Source organism: Phaethon aethereus, assembly GCF_964289735.1.
Source record: "Phaethon aethereus genome assembly, chromosome: 25".
NCBI classification, from domain to species: domain Eukaryota; kingdom Metazoa; phylum Chordata; class Aves; order Phaethontiformes; family Phaethontidae; genus Phaethon; species Phaethon aethereus.
The window spans coordinates 3,503,821-3,518,773 of NC_138601.1; the positions used below are offsets into that span (position 1 = coordinate 3,503,821).

A 14,953-nucleotide genomic window follows, 5' to 3' on the forward strand; every position below is an offset into this window, starting at 1 on the left:
ACTGCGAGCCCAGCTGGCAGCCCTTCCAGTCCAACTGCTACCGCCTGGTGGGAGAGAAGAAGAGCTGGCAGGAGGCGAAGAAGACCTGCCTGCGGAGCGGGGGCGACCTGGTCAGCATCCACACCCTCTCCGAGCTGGAGTTCGTCACCAAGCAGATCAAGCAAGGTAAGGGGGAGCCCACTGTGCCCGCAGCACCCTTCCCGTCCGATTTTGGGGGCAGTGGAAAGGTCACTTCTATGTGATGGAGGCTGCGAAGTTGAATGGACTCATGGCTGCGAAGGGGGTGGAGACCCCAGGCTGGGAGGTGATGTGTTGCTTGGAGGAGTCCGTGCCCTAGGCGCATCCTCCATCCAGCGAACGTAAACGCCGTTCCTGGGAGCCTGCGGCGCCGAGGAAGAAAATACGCAGCTGCAGCTGGGAACGGCCCTAGTCCTAGTTGGTTAATGTAGAAAAAGATGGGAAAAAACGTCCTGCTGGGCTTGCTGGAGGAGGCTGCACCTCTTGCTGCTAAATCTGCCCGGGACACGAGTGTCCCCTGCAGCAGGTCGAGTGAAGGGGGAATGCCTGCATATCGTGCCCCAGGTTTCTCTTTCCAGTGCTGGCTGCACCCTGGTGTAATTGGGTTGAAGTTTCCCACATTGGGATATGTCGGAGCTGGGACGGTGCCTGGGAAGTTTCAGCCCAAGCAATCACGCGGTGGCACAGGGGAGCACCCGTCCCACCGTGCTCTGGACCCCTGTGCCACCCCTCGTTAAGGTCACCCTCGGCGCGGGTTTCGCTGTTCCCGTACGAGTGCAGCCCCTCCGGCCAAATCACGCACTCCCGCGAGCCCGCAGCCCGTCCCTGCTCCGCAGAGGAAGAGCCTGGCAGCAAAACCCCCCACGGGGGCTGTTGGGGGACCCAGACTTCAGTGGGCACCGAGGAGGGGCTGGGGCTGAAGGGCGGTTATGCTGGGGGAGGCAGGAGCCGTAGGAGGGTGGAGGAAGGAGGGGAACGTGCCGCACTCCCAGGCAGGGATGGGATGGGAGGGAATGGTTGAAAACCAGTAGCTCGCTGGACCTGAGCCCGCATGGTCTGGACTTCTACTTTGCTGCTGCCGCCGCCAGCACCTCTCTGTGAAAACTGCCGGCAAATGGCCCCGTGTTTCCCCTTCCGCAGGTCCGTCCCTGCGGGCAGCAGCTGCCCTGCCCTGCCGCGCCGCGGGCACCGCTGGCCGTAGAGCCCTGCCCCGGGGCTTCGGCAGGTGCTTCGCAGAGATGTGGTCCCGTCACGGGGGCTCCTGTCGTGGGGGCAGCTCCTGCAAGGTTTCAGCAGGGCAGAATGAATTTCACCCCCCGCCCCTCCTGTCTCGGCAGACGTGGAGGAGCTCTGGATCGGCCTAAACGACCTCAAGCTGCAGATGAACTTCGAGTGGTCGGATGGGACGCCCGTGAGGTTCACCTACTGGCACCCCTTCGAGCCCAACAACTTCCGCGACAGCCTGGAAGACTGCGTGACCATCTGGGGGCCGGTGAGCGCCCAGGGCGGGGGGGTCACCCCGCACCGCCGCAGAGAGCGCAGCAGCGTCCTCGTGGCTGGGGGAGGGATACCTCGGGGAGCATCTCCGGCTGGGGTTGAACCTGGCTTATCCCAGCTGGAGGGGTCCAGCACAGCATCCTTGGGGATTTGATGTAGGGAAGGAAAGCCTGTGGACCCCAGGTGGGGATGGATGGGCTGGGAAATTCCCCGGGCTGTCGGATAGGCTCAGTCCTGCTCTTCTCCCCGCTGTGCAGGAAGGGAGGTGGAACGACAGCCCGTGCAACCAGACCCTGCCGTCCATCTGCAAAAAGCCCGGACGGGTGAGCCAGGAGAAGGAGGAGGATGACCATGGGTGCCGAAAGGTGAGGGGGACCTGGGGCGGGAGGTGGCTCTGGCTGCTGGACGGCTCTGCCTGATACTTGGGGCTTTCAGGGTCGTGGGGACCTCTCCCCGAAACCATTTCAGGAACCCCTGATGAGCAGCACCGGGAGCTGCGGGTCTGTGGCCGGGGACTGTCGGCGTGACCGAGCGTCCTGGGGCTGCTGAGCTCCTCGATTCCGTGGCTGCATGAGGCAGCGGGAAGAAACTGGGACAAAACGCATGTCTCCTTCATCCAAGATCCTCCCCCCTGGGCTGGCTTCCTTGCCAGCAGGGACGTTTTTGGGGTTTTTTTTCTCCCTTTGCCTCTCTCCATGCCAAAACCTGGCAGCAAAGCTGCTCCGTGCGGGAGCCCGGCCGGCCAGAGGCAGCTGCCGGCCCCGCAGTGGCAGGCAGCGTTCTCTGGGCAGGCTACGGGCGTTCTGGGCACGCGGCCACCTAACTGGTGGGGTTTCACCCGGACCGCACTCTGCCTCAGTTTCCCCAGCTGCCGAGTGGGGCTGTGGCTGCCCCGTTCCCATGCTTGCTGCGAAGTCACTTTTGTGTCTCTTTGCAAAGTCTTCGAGCGGCGAGCCTGGCATCGCTGCCGCTCTTGAACGTCTCCCAGCGTTTCAAAGCACGCCAGCGCGCACTCGCGCTTGGACTAGCAAGCAGCCCCTCCGGCAAGCAGCCCCGCCGGCTCCCAGCGGTGCTGCCAGGCTGCGCCGGCGGCTCGTCCCAGGCTTTACCCGGTCGCAGCAGAGACAAACCCCAGCAGCCGCTTGGCTCTGTGAGAGCTCGGGGGACCACGGCAGGCAGGCGAGCCGGCACGCCGGGCCAGCTTCGGGGGGCCGCCAGCCGCAGCCAGAGGAGCCCTGGTGTCGGTGGGTGCTGGGGACCAGGTGCGTGGTGGCAATGTGCCACTGCCACCCTGCTGCTTGTCCCTGCAGCAGCAGCGGTCCCGAGGACTTACAGGATGTCCCTGATTTAACTCCCGCCTGCCTTCCAGCCGCAGTCTTGCCCTGGCCCTGGGTGCCTCACAAAGAGATGCACCCGCTGAGAAACAAACTGGGAGTGATAAGTGAACTGAGGAAAGGCCTTTTCCCATCCTTCCTCCCCCTCCTCGTGCTCAGTGGGGCCGTTTGCCACCCGGAGGCAGAGGCTGATGGAGAGGAGGCAGCATCTTGCTCCGAGTATTGACTCTGGTCCTCTCCAGCCACTGTGCTGGTTTTTCTTGGTGGCTTTGCTGCTTTTTCTTCCCCTCTCCAAAACCCCTTTATTTTTGGAACAGCCTCAAAGGAGGCGGTGGGAAATGGAGGTTTGGGCGACGAGGAAGGAGGAGACGGAGAGGGATGTGGGGGCACGCCGCGAGTGGGAGCTGGAGGCAGCACCTGCGGTTGATGGTCCCATCCTGGCCCCTTTTTTGGATCCTGGGGGCTTGCTGTGGTGCTCGGTGCATGGGAGAGCACCCGTGTGGTTTTAGTGATGCTGAGGCCCAGGGCTGGTTGGGGACCCCTCTAGAGCCATCCAGACCCCTCTGGGGACACAGGGGACTGCACTGTCCCATGCCAGACCCCTTTCCCAGCTGCTCAGGGGTGTCCGTGCTGTTCCCAGTGGGAGCCAGCCCAGGGCAGGGGCTGCTGGTGGATCCCTACCTGGGTTTGCTAACTTTGGAGAAAGGCTGCAGGAGCAGGAACTTGGGTGAAAAAAATGGGATTTGGGGTTATTTTCCTCTTGGTCCCCCAGAGCTGCTCTCCTGCTGCCCTCCCCACCGTGCTGATGATGCTGCAGATGGCACATGTCCCCCTCTGTCCTTCCAGTGCTCGAGGCACCCAGGGGCTAAACCCCATGATGCTTCCTACCGTGCCAGAAGGCCTCTGAGCCTGGGGCCACTTGCCTCCCTGGCTGAGCCCCTTCACCCTTCCCGCCCCAGCTCTTCCATCATATGCATGTCCCCTCTTGCGGATGAGCCCCCGCATCCCTCCCCACGCCGCTGCCAGCCCCGGGGCCGCCCCGCTCCCTGCTCTGGCAGAAAACAGGCGCTATTGTGTCTCCGGCCCCGGAGAGGCTCCAACATCAACAAGGCGGGGGATTAAAGCAGGCTGCGGCGGGGCTCGCTCTGGATTCGGCCCCGCAGTGCATAGAGGAGGATTGTGTTCCCCTCCGCGCGCCCCGGCCGGGGCTGGACATTGGCAGGGAGAGCCGCTTCCCTGGCTTTGAAGCTGCCCGGGTGTTTGTTTTCCTTGCAGCCATGTCCCCTGGGGCCGGGGGCTTGTTAGAGCTCAAAGCTGAGCGGGGTCAAGCCGGGGCGGCCGGGGGCAGGAGACCTCCCAGGAGAAGGCAGAGGTGGTGGCAGGGGACGTGGGACGTTGCTCTCGCCCCCCATCCTGCTGGGGAGGGCTGGGGCGAGCGGCGGCCGACGTCCCCTGTCACCTGTCCCCAGGGCTGGAAGTGGCACAGCCCCTCCTGCTTCTGGCTGGGCGAGGACCGCGTCCCCTACAGCGACGCCCGCAAGACGTGCTCCGACTACGGCTCCACGCTGGTCACCATCACCAACAGGTCCGTGCCACGCCGGCGGCGGGGGGCTTGCGGGGGTGTGACCCCACAGCCGGGCTTTGCAGGCAAGGACCGGCACATCGCCGGCCGCTCGGCGTCTCGGCTCGCAGCATCGCCCGCTCTCGCCACCCCTCCAGGTTCGAGCAGGCCTACGTCAGCAGCCTCATCTACGGCTGGGACGGGGAGTATTTTTGGACAGCACTGCAGGACATCAACGAGACGGGCGCGTTCCGCTGGCTGAGCGGCGATGAGGTCACGTACACCCACTGGAACCGCGACCAGCCCGGTAAGGGAGCGGCTGCGGGTGGGATGGGGGTGTCCCCTCCCTGTGGGGCAGGTGCTGGCTCTGCCGCCCGGCACGGTCCGGCCCTAAGGCTGGCGTCCTCCCCGCTCCCGTGAGCGCTCCAGGTTACAACAAGGGCGGCTGCGTGGCCCTGGTCACCGGCAGCTCCATGGGGCTGTGGGAGGTGAAGAACTGCAGCACCTTCAAGGCCAAGTACATCTGCCGGCAGAACCTGGGCACCCCGGTCAACCCCGAGCTGCCCGGTCCCTACCCCACACCCAGCCTCACTGCCGCCTGCCCCCCGGGATGGAGCTCCGACTCCAAGCTGCGTCACTGCTACAAGGTAAGGGGTGCTGGGGGGGCTTGCCCTGGCCGTTGTGGGGGTGCTCGTGCCTCCCCGCTGGTTTGGTGCTGGCAAAGGGCAGCCCGGGTCCCACGAGCCTGCTTCGGGCTGAGCGGTGGCAGCGCGCCCCGCGGTGCTGCTGCCTGTGGCGTGGGGACGATGCTCTGCTCCTCGCCCGGTGCTGAGCCCCCTCCGCTGCCGCTTCCTGCCTCCCCAGGTGTTCAACTTTGAAAAACTGCAAGAGAAGAAGACGTGGATCGCGGCGCAGGAGTTCTGCCGGGAGCTGGGGGCCCAGCTGCTCAGCCTGGGCAGCTACGAGGAGGAGCACTTCGTCGCGAACACCCTCAACAAGATTTTCGGGTGAGGGGCTGGCTGCACCAGCACGTGTCCCACTGTGCAAGCACAAGCTCACGCCCGTCCCCATGCTCTGGCATGCGTGGGTGAGGCACAGATGTGGCTCTGCACGCGTGGACGTCTGTACAGAAAAGCCGTCGGTTGGTGCGGCTGTGGTGAAGAGGTGATGCAGGCGAAGTGCAGGAAATTCAGTGTAATTTGGGGATGGAGCTTTGCTTTAAAAGTGCTTCGGCCCTGAGCCGGGGTGCACCAGGGTGCCTGTTATCCCGGCTCCTGCCTTTGGGTGTTGTGGGCTGCAAAAACAAACAAAAAAAGGCCAGCTTATAAAGATATATTTGTATACAAATATAAAAACCTCCGGTCTGGCGGGGGTGTGTGTTCTCATCCTTCCCCCCGGCTCCCCGCAGGGAGTCGGAGCCGGAGCTCCACGAGCAGCACTGGTTCTGGATCGGGCTGAACCGGCGGGACCCCGCGGGGGACAAGAGCTGGAGGTGGAGCGACGGGCTGGGGGTGAGTCCGGGCGCACTGCGGCAATATGACTCCCGTTGGCATTTGGGATGCGGCGGGGGACAAACCCGGCGCTGGTGGAAATGCCCAACACCGCCTGTCTCTCTCGACCCCCAGTTTTTCTACCACAACTTTGACCGCAGTAACTACGACGACGATGACATCCGGACGTGCGCGGTGCTGGACCTGGCCTCCCTGCAGTGGATGCCGATGCAGTGCGAAGCCCAGCTGGACTGGATCTGCAAACTGCCCAAAGGTACCCGCAGAGAGGCCCCCAAAGCCTCAGCTTTGAAGAACCTGGCGGAGGAAGGGCTGCGGGGTGGGGAGCGGGTGCAGGGGGACCCTCTGTCACCTCCCTTTCGAAGGTTGCACCTTTAGGGGAGGATGAGTCCTCACTCGGGGGCTAGGAGAGGTGGGAGGGGTGCCGTCCATGCCGGGGGGATTTGGGAGGGTGTCTCGCCCTTGGGGCCCGCAGGCGGTTTGCAGGCGAGCATCAGCAGGAGCGTCCCGGCCCTGCATCCTGCTGACGGCCTCTCCTCGCCCTTCCGCCAGGTGCCGATGTGAAGGAGCCGGAGATCACAACCCAAGGTGCGCTGGGCACGGCCGTGTGTCCGGCTGGTGTATACTGTCCTCACCAGGCGTCTGCCACCCCCTCGCAGTCCCTGCGGGGCATCCCTGCCGCGTTATTCAGAGGAGGATGGATCCTGCGTAGGGTCGTAGGAGGGAGGGGAGCCCGGGCATGCCGCTGCCGCTGCTGGGGCTTGCCTGCTGGGACTGGGCAGGATCAGGCCCCTCGGCTGGATGCTGACCATCTCCTTGCAGGAGAGGGGGGCACGAGGGACGGGGCGGTGGGCGCTGGTGGCTGCAGCAGGGGATGGCCCAGGCATGACGCCCGTCCCTGCCTGCAGGCAGCAAAGAGTGGGTGAAGTACCAGGAGGCCGAGTACAAGTTCTTCGAGCACCACTCGACGTGGGTGCAGGCACAGCGCATCTGCAGCTGGTTCCAGGCAGAGCTGGCGTCGGTGCACGGCGAGGCCGAGCTGCGCTTCCTGGGCCAGAACCTGAAGAAGGTACCAGGGGGACGGGGACATCCCTGGGCGCTGACGGGCTCCGCTGCTTCCCTGGGCTGCTCCCTCCCTGGCTTCTTCCATCCTTTGCTGGGGGGATGTCACCTGGGGGCAGCTGGGCTCTGCCGGGGTCGAGATGGGTGTCGCGTGGTGGCAGCAGGTCCCGGTGCTGGGGTGCGGGTTTGTGGCTCAACAGGGTGATGTTTTTTGCCCCACTGCCCAGTCCCTGTGCCCGGGGTGGTCATGGCTGTCCCCACGGACACGCAGTCCCTGCGGGGCCCTGACGCGTCCTCTCCGGGCGTGCAGTTCTCCAGGGGCCAGGAGCAGCACTGGTGGATCGGGCTGCACACCTATGAGAACGATGGGCGGTTCAAGTGAGTCGGAGACCGAGCCACCGCATCCCTGCTTGTCCCCGTGGCACCGCATCCCTGCTTGTCCCCGTGGCACCGCATCCCTGCGCGTCCTCGTGCCACTGCATCCCTGCGCATCCCCGTGCCACTGCATCCCTGCGCGTCCCCGTGCCACTGCATCCTTGTGTGTCCCCCTGCCACCGCATGCCTGTGCGTCCTTGTGCCACCGCATGCCTGTGCGTCCTTGTGCCACCGCATCCCTGCGCGTCCCCGTGGCACCGCATCCCTGCGCGTCCTTGTGCCACCGCATCCCTGCTTGTCCCCGTGCCACCGCATCCCTGTGCGTCCTTGTGCCACCACATCCCTGCACATCCTTGTGCCACCGCATCCCTGCTTGTCCCCGTGCCACTGTCCCCAGCCCGCAGAGCACCGCGGTTCAGCACCTCCACCTCGGCGGCGGGGGCCCATCCTGGGGTGCTGGGATGGATGTTCTTGCCCAGGAGAGGGCAGTGGTGGGGCTCACTCCCAGTTAGGGCGTGGAACTGGTCCGGTTCACCAAGTCACCGCCCGGCCTCGCGCTCCCGCCTTTCCCAGGTGGTCTGACGGGTCCCTCCTCAACTTCGTGTCCTGGGCGCCGGGCAAGCCCCGGCCCATCAACAAGGACAAGAAGTGCGTGTACATGACGGCCAGCAGAGGTGAGGGGCCGGGGCCGGCCGCGCTGGGCTCTGGAGGGGCTGGGGCCGCAGGCTGAGCGGAGACGCCCTTACCCCAGCGCGGCGGGGGGTCACACCGGCCGTCTCTCCCCACAGAGGACTGGGGGGACCAGAAGTGCCTGACGGCGCTGCCCTACATCTGCAAGCGGAGCAACGGGACGGCTGCGAAGCCTTCCCTCCCGCCGCTGCCCAGTCCCGCGCGTGGGGGCTGTCCCCGCGGCTGGTTTCCCTTCCTCAGCAAGGTATGGGGGGGACAGAGCGGGGACGACCGCCTGCCCCCAGCCCCACTGGGCGGGGGGGGGGAGCTGAGAAATGGCGGGGTGGTGAGGAAAGCGTGCGCGTGTGTTGGGGGAAATGCTGCAGGGCGCGTGCACAGGGGTGCTGGGAGAGGTGCACCGCGCGGTGCGGGTGCAGGAGGGGTGGGGGACCGGCAGGCATGAGGACGCAAAGGAGGGAAGGACCGTCGGGGCAGAACGGGGCTGCGGAGGGTGGGTGAGCGGGGAGGGCGCAGGCCTCGGCATGGGGGTGGGCGGCTGCACGCCCCGGACCGTCCCGTGCCCCCTCCTGTGCAGTGTTTCAGCTTCAACGGCCACGACAAAGCCGAGATAGTGAAGTGGCCGGAGGCGAAGCAGGCGTGCGAGAGCCAGGGCGCCGTCCTGGCCACCGTCGCCAGCCCCCTGGAGCAGGGTACGTGCCCCCCACAGCCCCCGGCCCCACTGGCTTGGGACCTGCTGGGGGTGGTCCTCAGCGTCTCGCCCGTCGCTTGCAGCTTTCATCACGTCCATGCTGCCCAACATCTCCTTCGACCTCTGGATCGGCCTCCACGATGCCCAGAGGGAGTTCCAGTGGGTGGAGGGCGAGCCGCTGCGGCACGTGAGCTGGGCGCCCGGCGAGCCCTCGGGCTGCGGCGCCTCCAGCCCCCGCGACAAGCCGGTAAGCGAGACCCCTCCGTAGCATCCCCCATCCCCTCGGAAAGGTCTCGGCCCCGTGTCCCACCACGAGGATGGCAGGTTTTAGCGTGCCGGGGTGGCTCTCCACAGGCAGAGCAGGATCTGGCCCCGTGGGGTGGGGGTCCCTGGGGCGGAGGTGCCCATGGGGGTGGGATGACGATGCTAAGGGCGGTGCTGACCTGGCGGCTTGGCTGTGCAGACCAACTGCGTGGTGGTGTGGCACGGCTCGCCCCCCCACTTCACGGGGCGCTGGGATGACCGGAGCTGCCTGGAGGAGAAGCATGGCTACATCTGCCAGCGGAGCATAGGTAGTGGGGGCGCGGGGGGACAGCCCCAATCTCCGCTCCCGGGGGACCCGCCACCACCGCCCCGGTGCCCCATGCTCTGGTGGGGCCATGGCCGGGGAGGTTGGGGCGATGGGCTCAGCCTGGGGGGAGCTCAGGGCGCTGGGGAAGCTTGGGGACATGGGCCGGACTTGTCGGGGGGGTCCCTGGTCCCAGCAGTTTGTGGGGCACCCCTGAACGTGCGCACGCTAGCCTGACTCCGCGTGTCCCATAGGGACGTGCATCCCGATGGGCGGCCCCAGGGTGGGGATGGCACCGGGGCGTCGCTGCTTGTCGTCCCTGGGGACGTGGCATCTCCACCCTTCCCGGCTGCAGCAGGTTGTCCCCGGGTGCCCGTGCCCGGTGCACAGTGCTGCCAGAAACACCCCAGCTTGGGAGTTGGGAGGGGCTGGACGAGGGGGTGACCCCCCCGGGATGCAGGAGCGTCCTCCATGCCCTCTGACTGTGTCTCTTTGCTCCCCCAGACCCGTCCCTGAGCCCCGCGCGGACGCCGTACCCCCCCTCGCCCACCGGCACCCTCTTTTACCACAACAGCACTTACCGCATCCTGCAGAAACCCCTCAGGTGGCATGAGGCGCTGCTGCTCTGCGAGACCCTCAACGCCACCCTGGCCACCATCCCCGACCCCTACAGCCAGGCTTTCCTCACCCAGGCCGTCAGCAGCCTGCGGGCTCCACTCTGGATTGGGTTGGCCAACGACGAGGTGAGGGAAGGCGGCAGGCACCTGGGGGCGGGCCCCAGGGGGTCACAGCAGCCCTCCAGTTTCTCCTCCCTTTGGTTCTCCAGGGAGGCCGGAGCTACTCGTGGCTGACGGAGGACAACCTCTTCTATGCCAACTGGCAGGATGGAGAGCCCCAGCAGGTTGCCGGCTGCTCCTACATGGATGTGGATGGGAGCTGGCGCACGGCCGGCTGCGACACCAAGCTGCAGGGGGGCATCTGCCAGCTCCGAGCAGGTGCTGGCCGTGGCGGGCACAGGGGCTCGGCGCGAGGTAGTCCGGGTGGGAAGAGCCCAAGGGTTGGCGATGGCATCCTGCCGGGGAACTTCTGGAGCTCTGTGCGTGTCCCTGTGGGGCTGGGTGCCCCAACGTGCTGTGGGACCCCGACACCCTGTGCGCCCGCACCCCCCAATGCACCGTGTGCTCCCCAGGTGCCCCCCACACACACAAGTGGAGCTACAGCGGCAGCTGCCCCAAGTCGCTGGAGGACTCGTCCTGGATCCCCTTCCGGGACCACTGCTACACCTTCCACATGGAGATCAGCCTGGGGCAGAAAGACGCCATGAGGAGGTGCCAGAAAGGTAGGGGGGGGGCTGTGGTGGCTGGAGGGGTTGACACATCCTTGGAAATGGAAGAGAACGGAGTCCCCAGGATGCCCATGGGTGCATGAATGGGACCCCTGTCCCTGCGCCCATGTCCAGCCTTGGTCAGCCATTATCTCCTCCTTGCTGTTACGTGTTGGGGTTCCTCAAGTCCCACATGGTTTGCGCGTGGCTCCTCAGCTTTGTCCGCTTGGGCACTGCTGCTCCCGAGCTCCATCCTCCGAGCTCTGGGCTCTTCCCTGACACACTTTTCTCCACAGTTGGTGGCACAGTGTTGTCCATCCAGGACGAGATGGAAAACGTCTTTGTGTGGGAGCACCTCCAGGCGTACGAGGGCCCATCCAAGGGTGCCTGGCTGGGCATGACCTTCAACCCCAAAGGTACAAAGGAAGGAACAAGGTTTCATCCCCCTTAGACAAGACCATGAATTCCCACCAGGTTTATGGTGAACAGAGGAAGCCCTTGGTGGTGGCACCAGTGTGGGGTGCTCATGCCATGGTGTGACCAGGAGCCCCATTGCTTCAGGTCGTGCTGGACATGCCATGTGTGTCCAAGCCAGGTGGGATGGGAGTGGTGGCTTTCAAGCCCAGAGTCTCCTCCAAGGCGCTGGAGCCTGCAGGTTCAGGAAGGTGCCCTGCAGCCCCTGGTCCTCCCCGTCGACCCATCACAGCTCCTCATGCTTTCTGAATGGGGGTAAAGTTGGGGCATCCCCGTCAGCCTCGCCAGACCTAATTCTTCCGTTTCCCAGGTGGCACCTTGGTTTGGCATGACAACACCGCCGTGAACTACTCCAACTGGGGCCAGCATGACACGGGGCCCAGCATGCTCAGCCAGAACAGCTGCTACTGGATCCAGAGCAGCAACGGCGTGTGGCGCCTGGGCTCCTGCACCAACATCACCATGGGGGTCATCTGCAAGATCCCCCGAGGTAGGGGTCCCCCCGCTCCCCAAGGTGCCTGGGCTGATGTGGGGTGAGCCGGGGGTCCAGACAGGGTGCTGCAGGACAGAGCTCTGTCCCACTGGCAGCACCAGCCACGTGTGCTGGGCAGTTCCAGTGGAGGGGGATAGTAGGGGCGGGTGCTGGGGTGTGCAGGCCCCCAGTGGAGCTCGGTGGGCTGTGTGCGTCTCAGTGGCCAGGTCAGCACCTGAGGCTGGTGGGGTGGCGGTGGAGCAGAACCAGAGGTCCCCTGCAGCTGCGCGCTGCGGCGCTGGGAGCAGCGGAGGACGCGGGGCTGGTGGCACCGGTGCTGGGGCGTGGGGAGGGTGCCGTGGCCATGCACTCATCTGTCTGTGTTGCCGTTGCAGTGGAGGAGAGCAGCTTTTCCAGGGCAGGTGAGTGGCACCGTCAGCCTGGGCATGGCACCGGCACCGGGAACTGGCGCTGGGGGGCCGTGCTGCAGCCCGGCTCGTATTAATCGGAGAAATAGTGTCAGTGGGTGGGAAATCCCATTTCCAGGTGGCTTTGGCCCCGGGTTAGGACTGCCCAGCAGCAGGAGCCATCCCCCTCCATGGAGGAGGGTGTCCGGCCAGCCGCTTGCTGGGCTCTCCTGCCCCTGCTCGTGCTGCCTGGCCAGGCTGTGGCACGGGCACCACACCTGCAGGTCGGATCCCAAAGATCCATCCCAGGCAGCTGCCAGATGTTCAGGCACATCAGGAGCGACCCCGAGAGGCTGCCTGGCCCTGGGAGCTCTGCCGCGGGCAGGATGTCCCCAGAACACCAAGGCAGCCTCCAGTCCTGCCCCACTCTGACCCATCCTGCCCAAGCGCCCATGTCCGGCTGGAGACCAGCAAAGCCCAGCCGGCAGGGTGGGACAGCGGGGGACGGCAGGCTGCCTTTCACCGGCCTTTCCCCCTCCCTGCAGCCCTGCCGGAGAACACGACGGCCATCGCGGTGGTGGTGCTGTCGACACTGGCGCTGTGCGCCGTGCTGGGCGTTGCCATCTACCTGTACAAGCGTCGGCGGAGCGCGGAGCGGGGCGCCTTCGAGAGTGCCCGCTACAGCCGCACCACCTCCAACCCCAGCGAATCCGCCGAGAAGAACATCCTGGTGTCGGACATGGAGATGAACGAGCAGCAAGACTAACGGCAGGGGGGACTCTGGGGACGGGGACCTGGGGAGGGGGGAGGACGGAGAGCATCACACACACTATCCCCACGGGGCAGGGGCGGCAGCGGGACCATTGTAGCAGGGCAGGGCGAGGGGCTGAGGTCGGGGTTGGGGTCTGACCAGGCGGGTGAGCCGGGGTCCCTCCTGCCCCGCGGGTCGCTGCCACCACCTCCGGGCTCGTCCCAGCTGCCGGGAGTTTGCCTGCAGCAGCCGTGGAGGCAGTTTCAGGGCTAAAAAGTTTCGAGGAAAGTTGCCCCCCAGTTCAAGAGCTTTCCGGTGGCGCGAACAGGCTCCGAGACACCTTCCCCTTGGGAGAAGGCAAGCGTGGGTGCTCCGGGCCCTGCGGTGGGCTCGTTCCCCCCAGGAACCGAGCTGGTGTCTGAGAAGACATCCTCCTGGGCAAGAGGTCTCTAAAGCCGATCTACCTCCCCTCCGCGCGCAGCGGCGAGGGCCCTGCCAGCTCCCCTGTCCCCGCCACTCTGCAGCTCGTCTCCCCCTCCTCGGCCTCGTCCCCCGCCTCCAGCAGAAAGCAGCGGAGACGCCATCGCAGTGATCCGAGCGTGGAACCCCCCCAGCATCGGCGACGGGATCCTCTCTCCTCCCTGGCACACCCCTAGGGCTGCGTCCAGCCCCGGCGAGGCTGCGGCTGCTCCCCCCGGGCGGGCAGCCAGAGCCTGCTCCGCTTTCCGTTTTCTTTGGTGTGTGTGTCCCCCCAAATAACCGCACGGGGTGGCACCGGAGCAAACCGCTGGCCAGGCCCCTCTCCGGCGGGAGCATCCTCGGCACCCCAGGCTCTGCGGGAGGAGCTGGGTGCCGCAGCACAGGGCGCTGCCAAAGGCCACCCTCTGCCCCTCGCCGGGCAGGGACGGCGCGGGGCGGGGGTCGCTTGCCGCTGGCTGCCGTGTTCCGGCCAGCAGGACGAGCGTCAGGGCTGTAGGGTGGGGAGCGATTTGGAAGCTTTGGTGGTTATTTTGAAAGTTTGGTGTTTTTTGGTTTTTTTTTTTTAAGGAAACGATAGCTTTTTTTGCTATACTGTATTGAGTGCGTGCTGAATATATACGTTCTTTCACACAGCTGGCTGGGGTGTTTGTGGTTGCCTGTTTCACGTATAGGATGTAGCGGAGGAGGAGGAGGAGGAAGGTGGTGAAGGGCCAGCCTCTGCCTGGCTTTTGAGCTGTGCAGGAAGGAGAGGGGTGCCCGGGGCTGAGCCGTTCTCCTCCATCAGCTGCCTGCAGCAGCATCCCCGGTGCCAGGGCCGGGCCTGAGGATGCCTGGAGACAGTGAGAGACGTTCGGGCCCCGAGGGGGGTTCCCTGCTGGGAATGGGACCCAAAGAGCCCCTTAGACCTCTGAAGTGGGGCGGCACAGCCCCTACAAGAGACATTGCATTTAGCCCTCTGCCTCTGAGGCTTGAGTTGGGTTTGGTTTTTTTTTGTTGTCGTGACGACAACGGGAACTAGCTGATTTTTGTTACTCTCCTTTTTGACACCTGTGTGGATTTTAAGATCTGTTGATTTCACTTAAGCTGGACATTAAGTGTTTAAGAAACTGTTGGGGGGTGGGATGGGGGAACAAGGGATCGTTGGGGTTTTGTTTACTTTTTGGCAATGTCCAAAAGCCGCCACGACATTTCAGGGCGAGCAAGAATCTGGAGCGCATGGAGCTGCCCCGGCTCCATTTCTTTCTCTTGGCTTTCTCTGCATTTATTTCCTGAGGTCCTTTCTGTCTTGGAGCTGTTGGTTTTGTCCATGGGCCCATGGCTTCCTGACATGGGTGCTGGATCCTGGCAAGCTGAACGTGAATTCCTCATCCCCAGCGGGCGTTGATGTACCAAGCGGCAAGCTTGGAGGGGGCTGGCATCCCTGCTGCAGAGATGCTTGGAATAGCAGGAGGGATGCTGAGCTGGAAGCTGTGCTGCTGGTGGGGATGGAGGCCCGGGATTGACTCCTCTTGGATGGGCAGAGCTGTTAGGAAGTCTTAAAAAATAGAGGTTGAGATTAGGATTGGTGGGAAGGAGTGGGCGAGGAGTGGTGCTGAGGTCGAGGGGTGCAGCCGGGCAGGGTTGGGGCTCGTTTGGAGAAGTGCATGAGACCCTGGACAAGCTGGGCGCAGGGGAGCACAGCGGCACGGCGGGACGAGGCGAGTTACCGGTGCCGGAGGAAAGCCCACGGACCGCGGAGAGGCAC

General features: G+C 65.1%; 1 protein-coding gene across 1 annotated transcript in view; it reads left to right on the forward strand.

The window, feature by feature from the left end:
- The window catches only part of MRC2 (mannose receptor C-type 2), a 29,164-nt gene extending 14,727 nt beyond the window's left edge, over window positions 1–14,437 (forward strand). Inside the window, exons 7-30 of the mRNA XM_082010729.1 lie at window positions 1–165; window positions 1,356–1,510; window positions 1,773–1,880; window positions 4,319–4,434; window positions 4,569–4,717; window positions 4,840–5,057; window positions 5,275–5,417; window positions 5,819–5,921; window positions 6,036–6,174; window positions 6,471–6,506; window positions 6,827–6,987; window positions 7,291–7,358; window positions 7,929–8,029; window positions 8,144–8,289; window positions 8,620–8,734; window positions 8,817–8,980; window positions 9,197–9,305; window positions 9,806–10,044; window positions 10,128–10,296; window positions 10,491–10,640; window positions 10,922–11,041; window positions 11,410–11,589; window positions 11,967–11,993; window positions 12,524–14,437. The exon at window positions 1–165 is cut by the window's left edge and continues 23 nt beyond it. Coding sequence (XP_081866855.1) covers window positions 1–165; window positions 1,356–1,510; window positions 1,773–1,880; window positions 4,319–4,434; window positions 4,569–4,717; window positions 4,840–5,057; window positions 5,275–5,417; window positions 5,819–5,921; window positions 6,036–6,174; window positions 6,471–6,506; window positions 6,827–6,987; window positions 7,291–7,358; window positions 7,929–8,029; window positions 8,144–8,289; window positions 8,620–8,734; window positions 8,817–8,980; window positions 9,197–9,305; window positions 9,806–10,044; window positions 10,128–10,296; window positions 10,491–10,640; window positions 10,922–11,041; window positions 11,410–11,589; window positions 11,967–11,993; window positions 12,524–12,744 — 3,302 coding nt within the window. The 3' untranslated portion in view covers window positions 12,745–14,437. The remainder of the gene's footprint in view (window positions 166–1,355; window positions 1,511–1,772; window positions 1,881–4,318; window positions 4,435–4,568; window positions 4,718–4,839; window positions 5,058–5,274; window positions 5,418–5,818; window positions 5,922–6,035; window positions 6,175–6,470; window positions 6,507–6,826; window positions 6,988–7,290; window positions 7,359–7,928; window positions 8,030–8,143; window positions 8,290–8,619; window positions 8,735–8,816; window positions 8,981–9,196; window positions 9,306–9,805; window positions 10,045–10,127; window positions 10,297–10,490; window positions 10,641–10,921; window positions 11,042–11,409; window positions 11,590–11,966; window positions 11,994–12,523) is intronic.
- The last annotated feature ends 516 nt before the right edge of the window (window positions 14,438–14,953 follow it).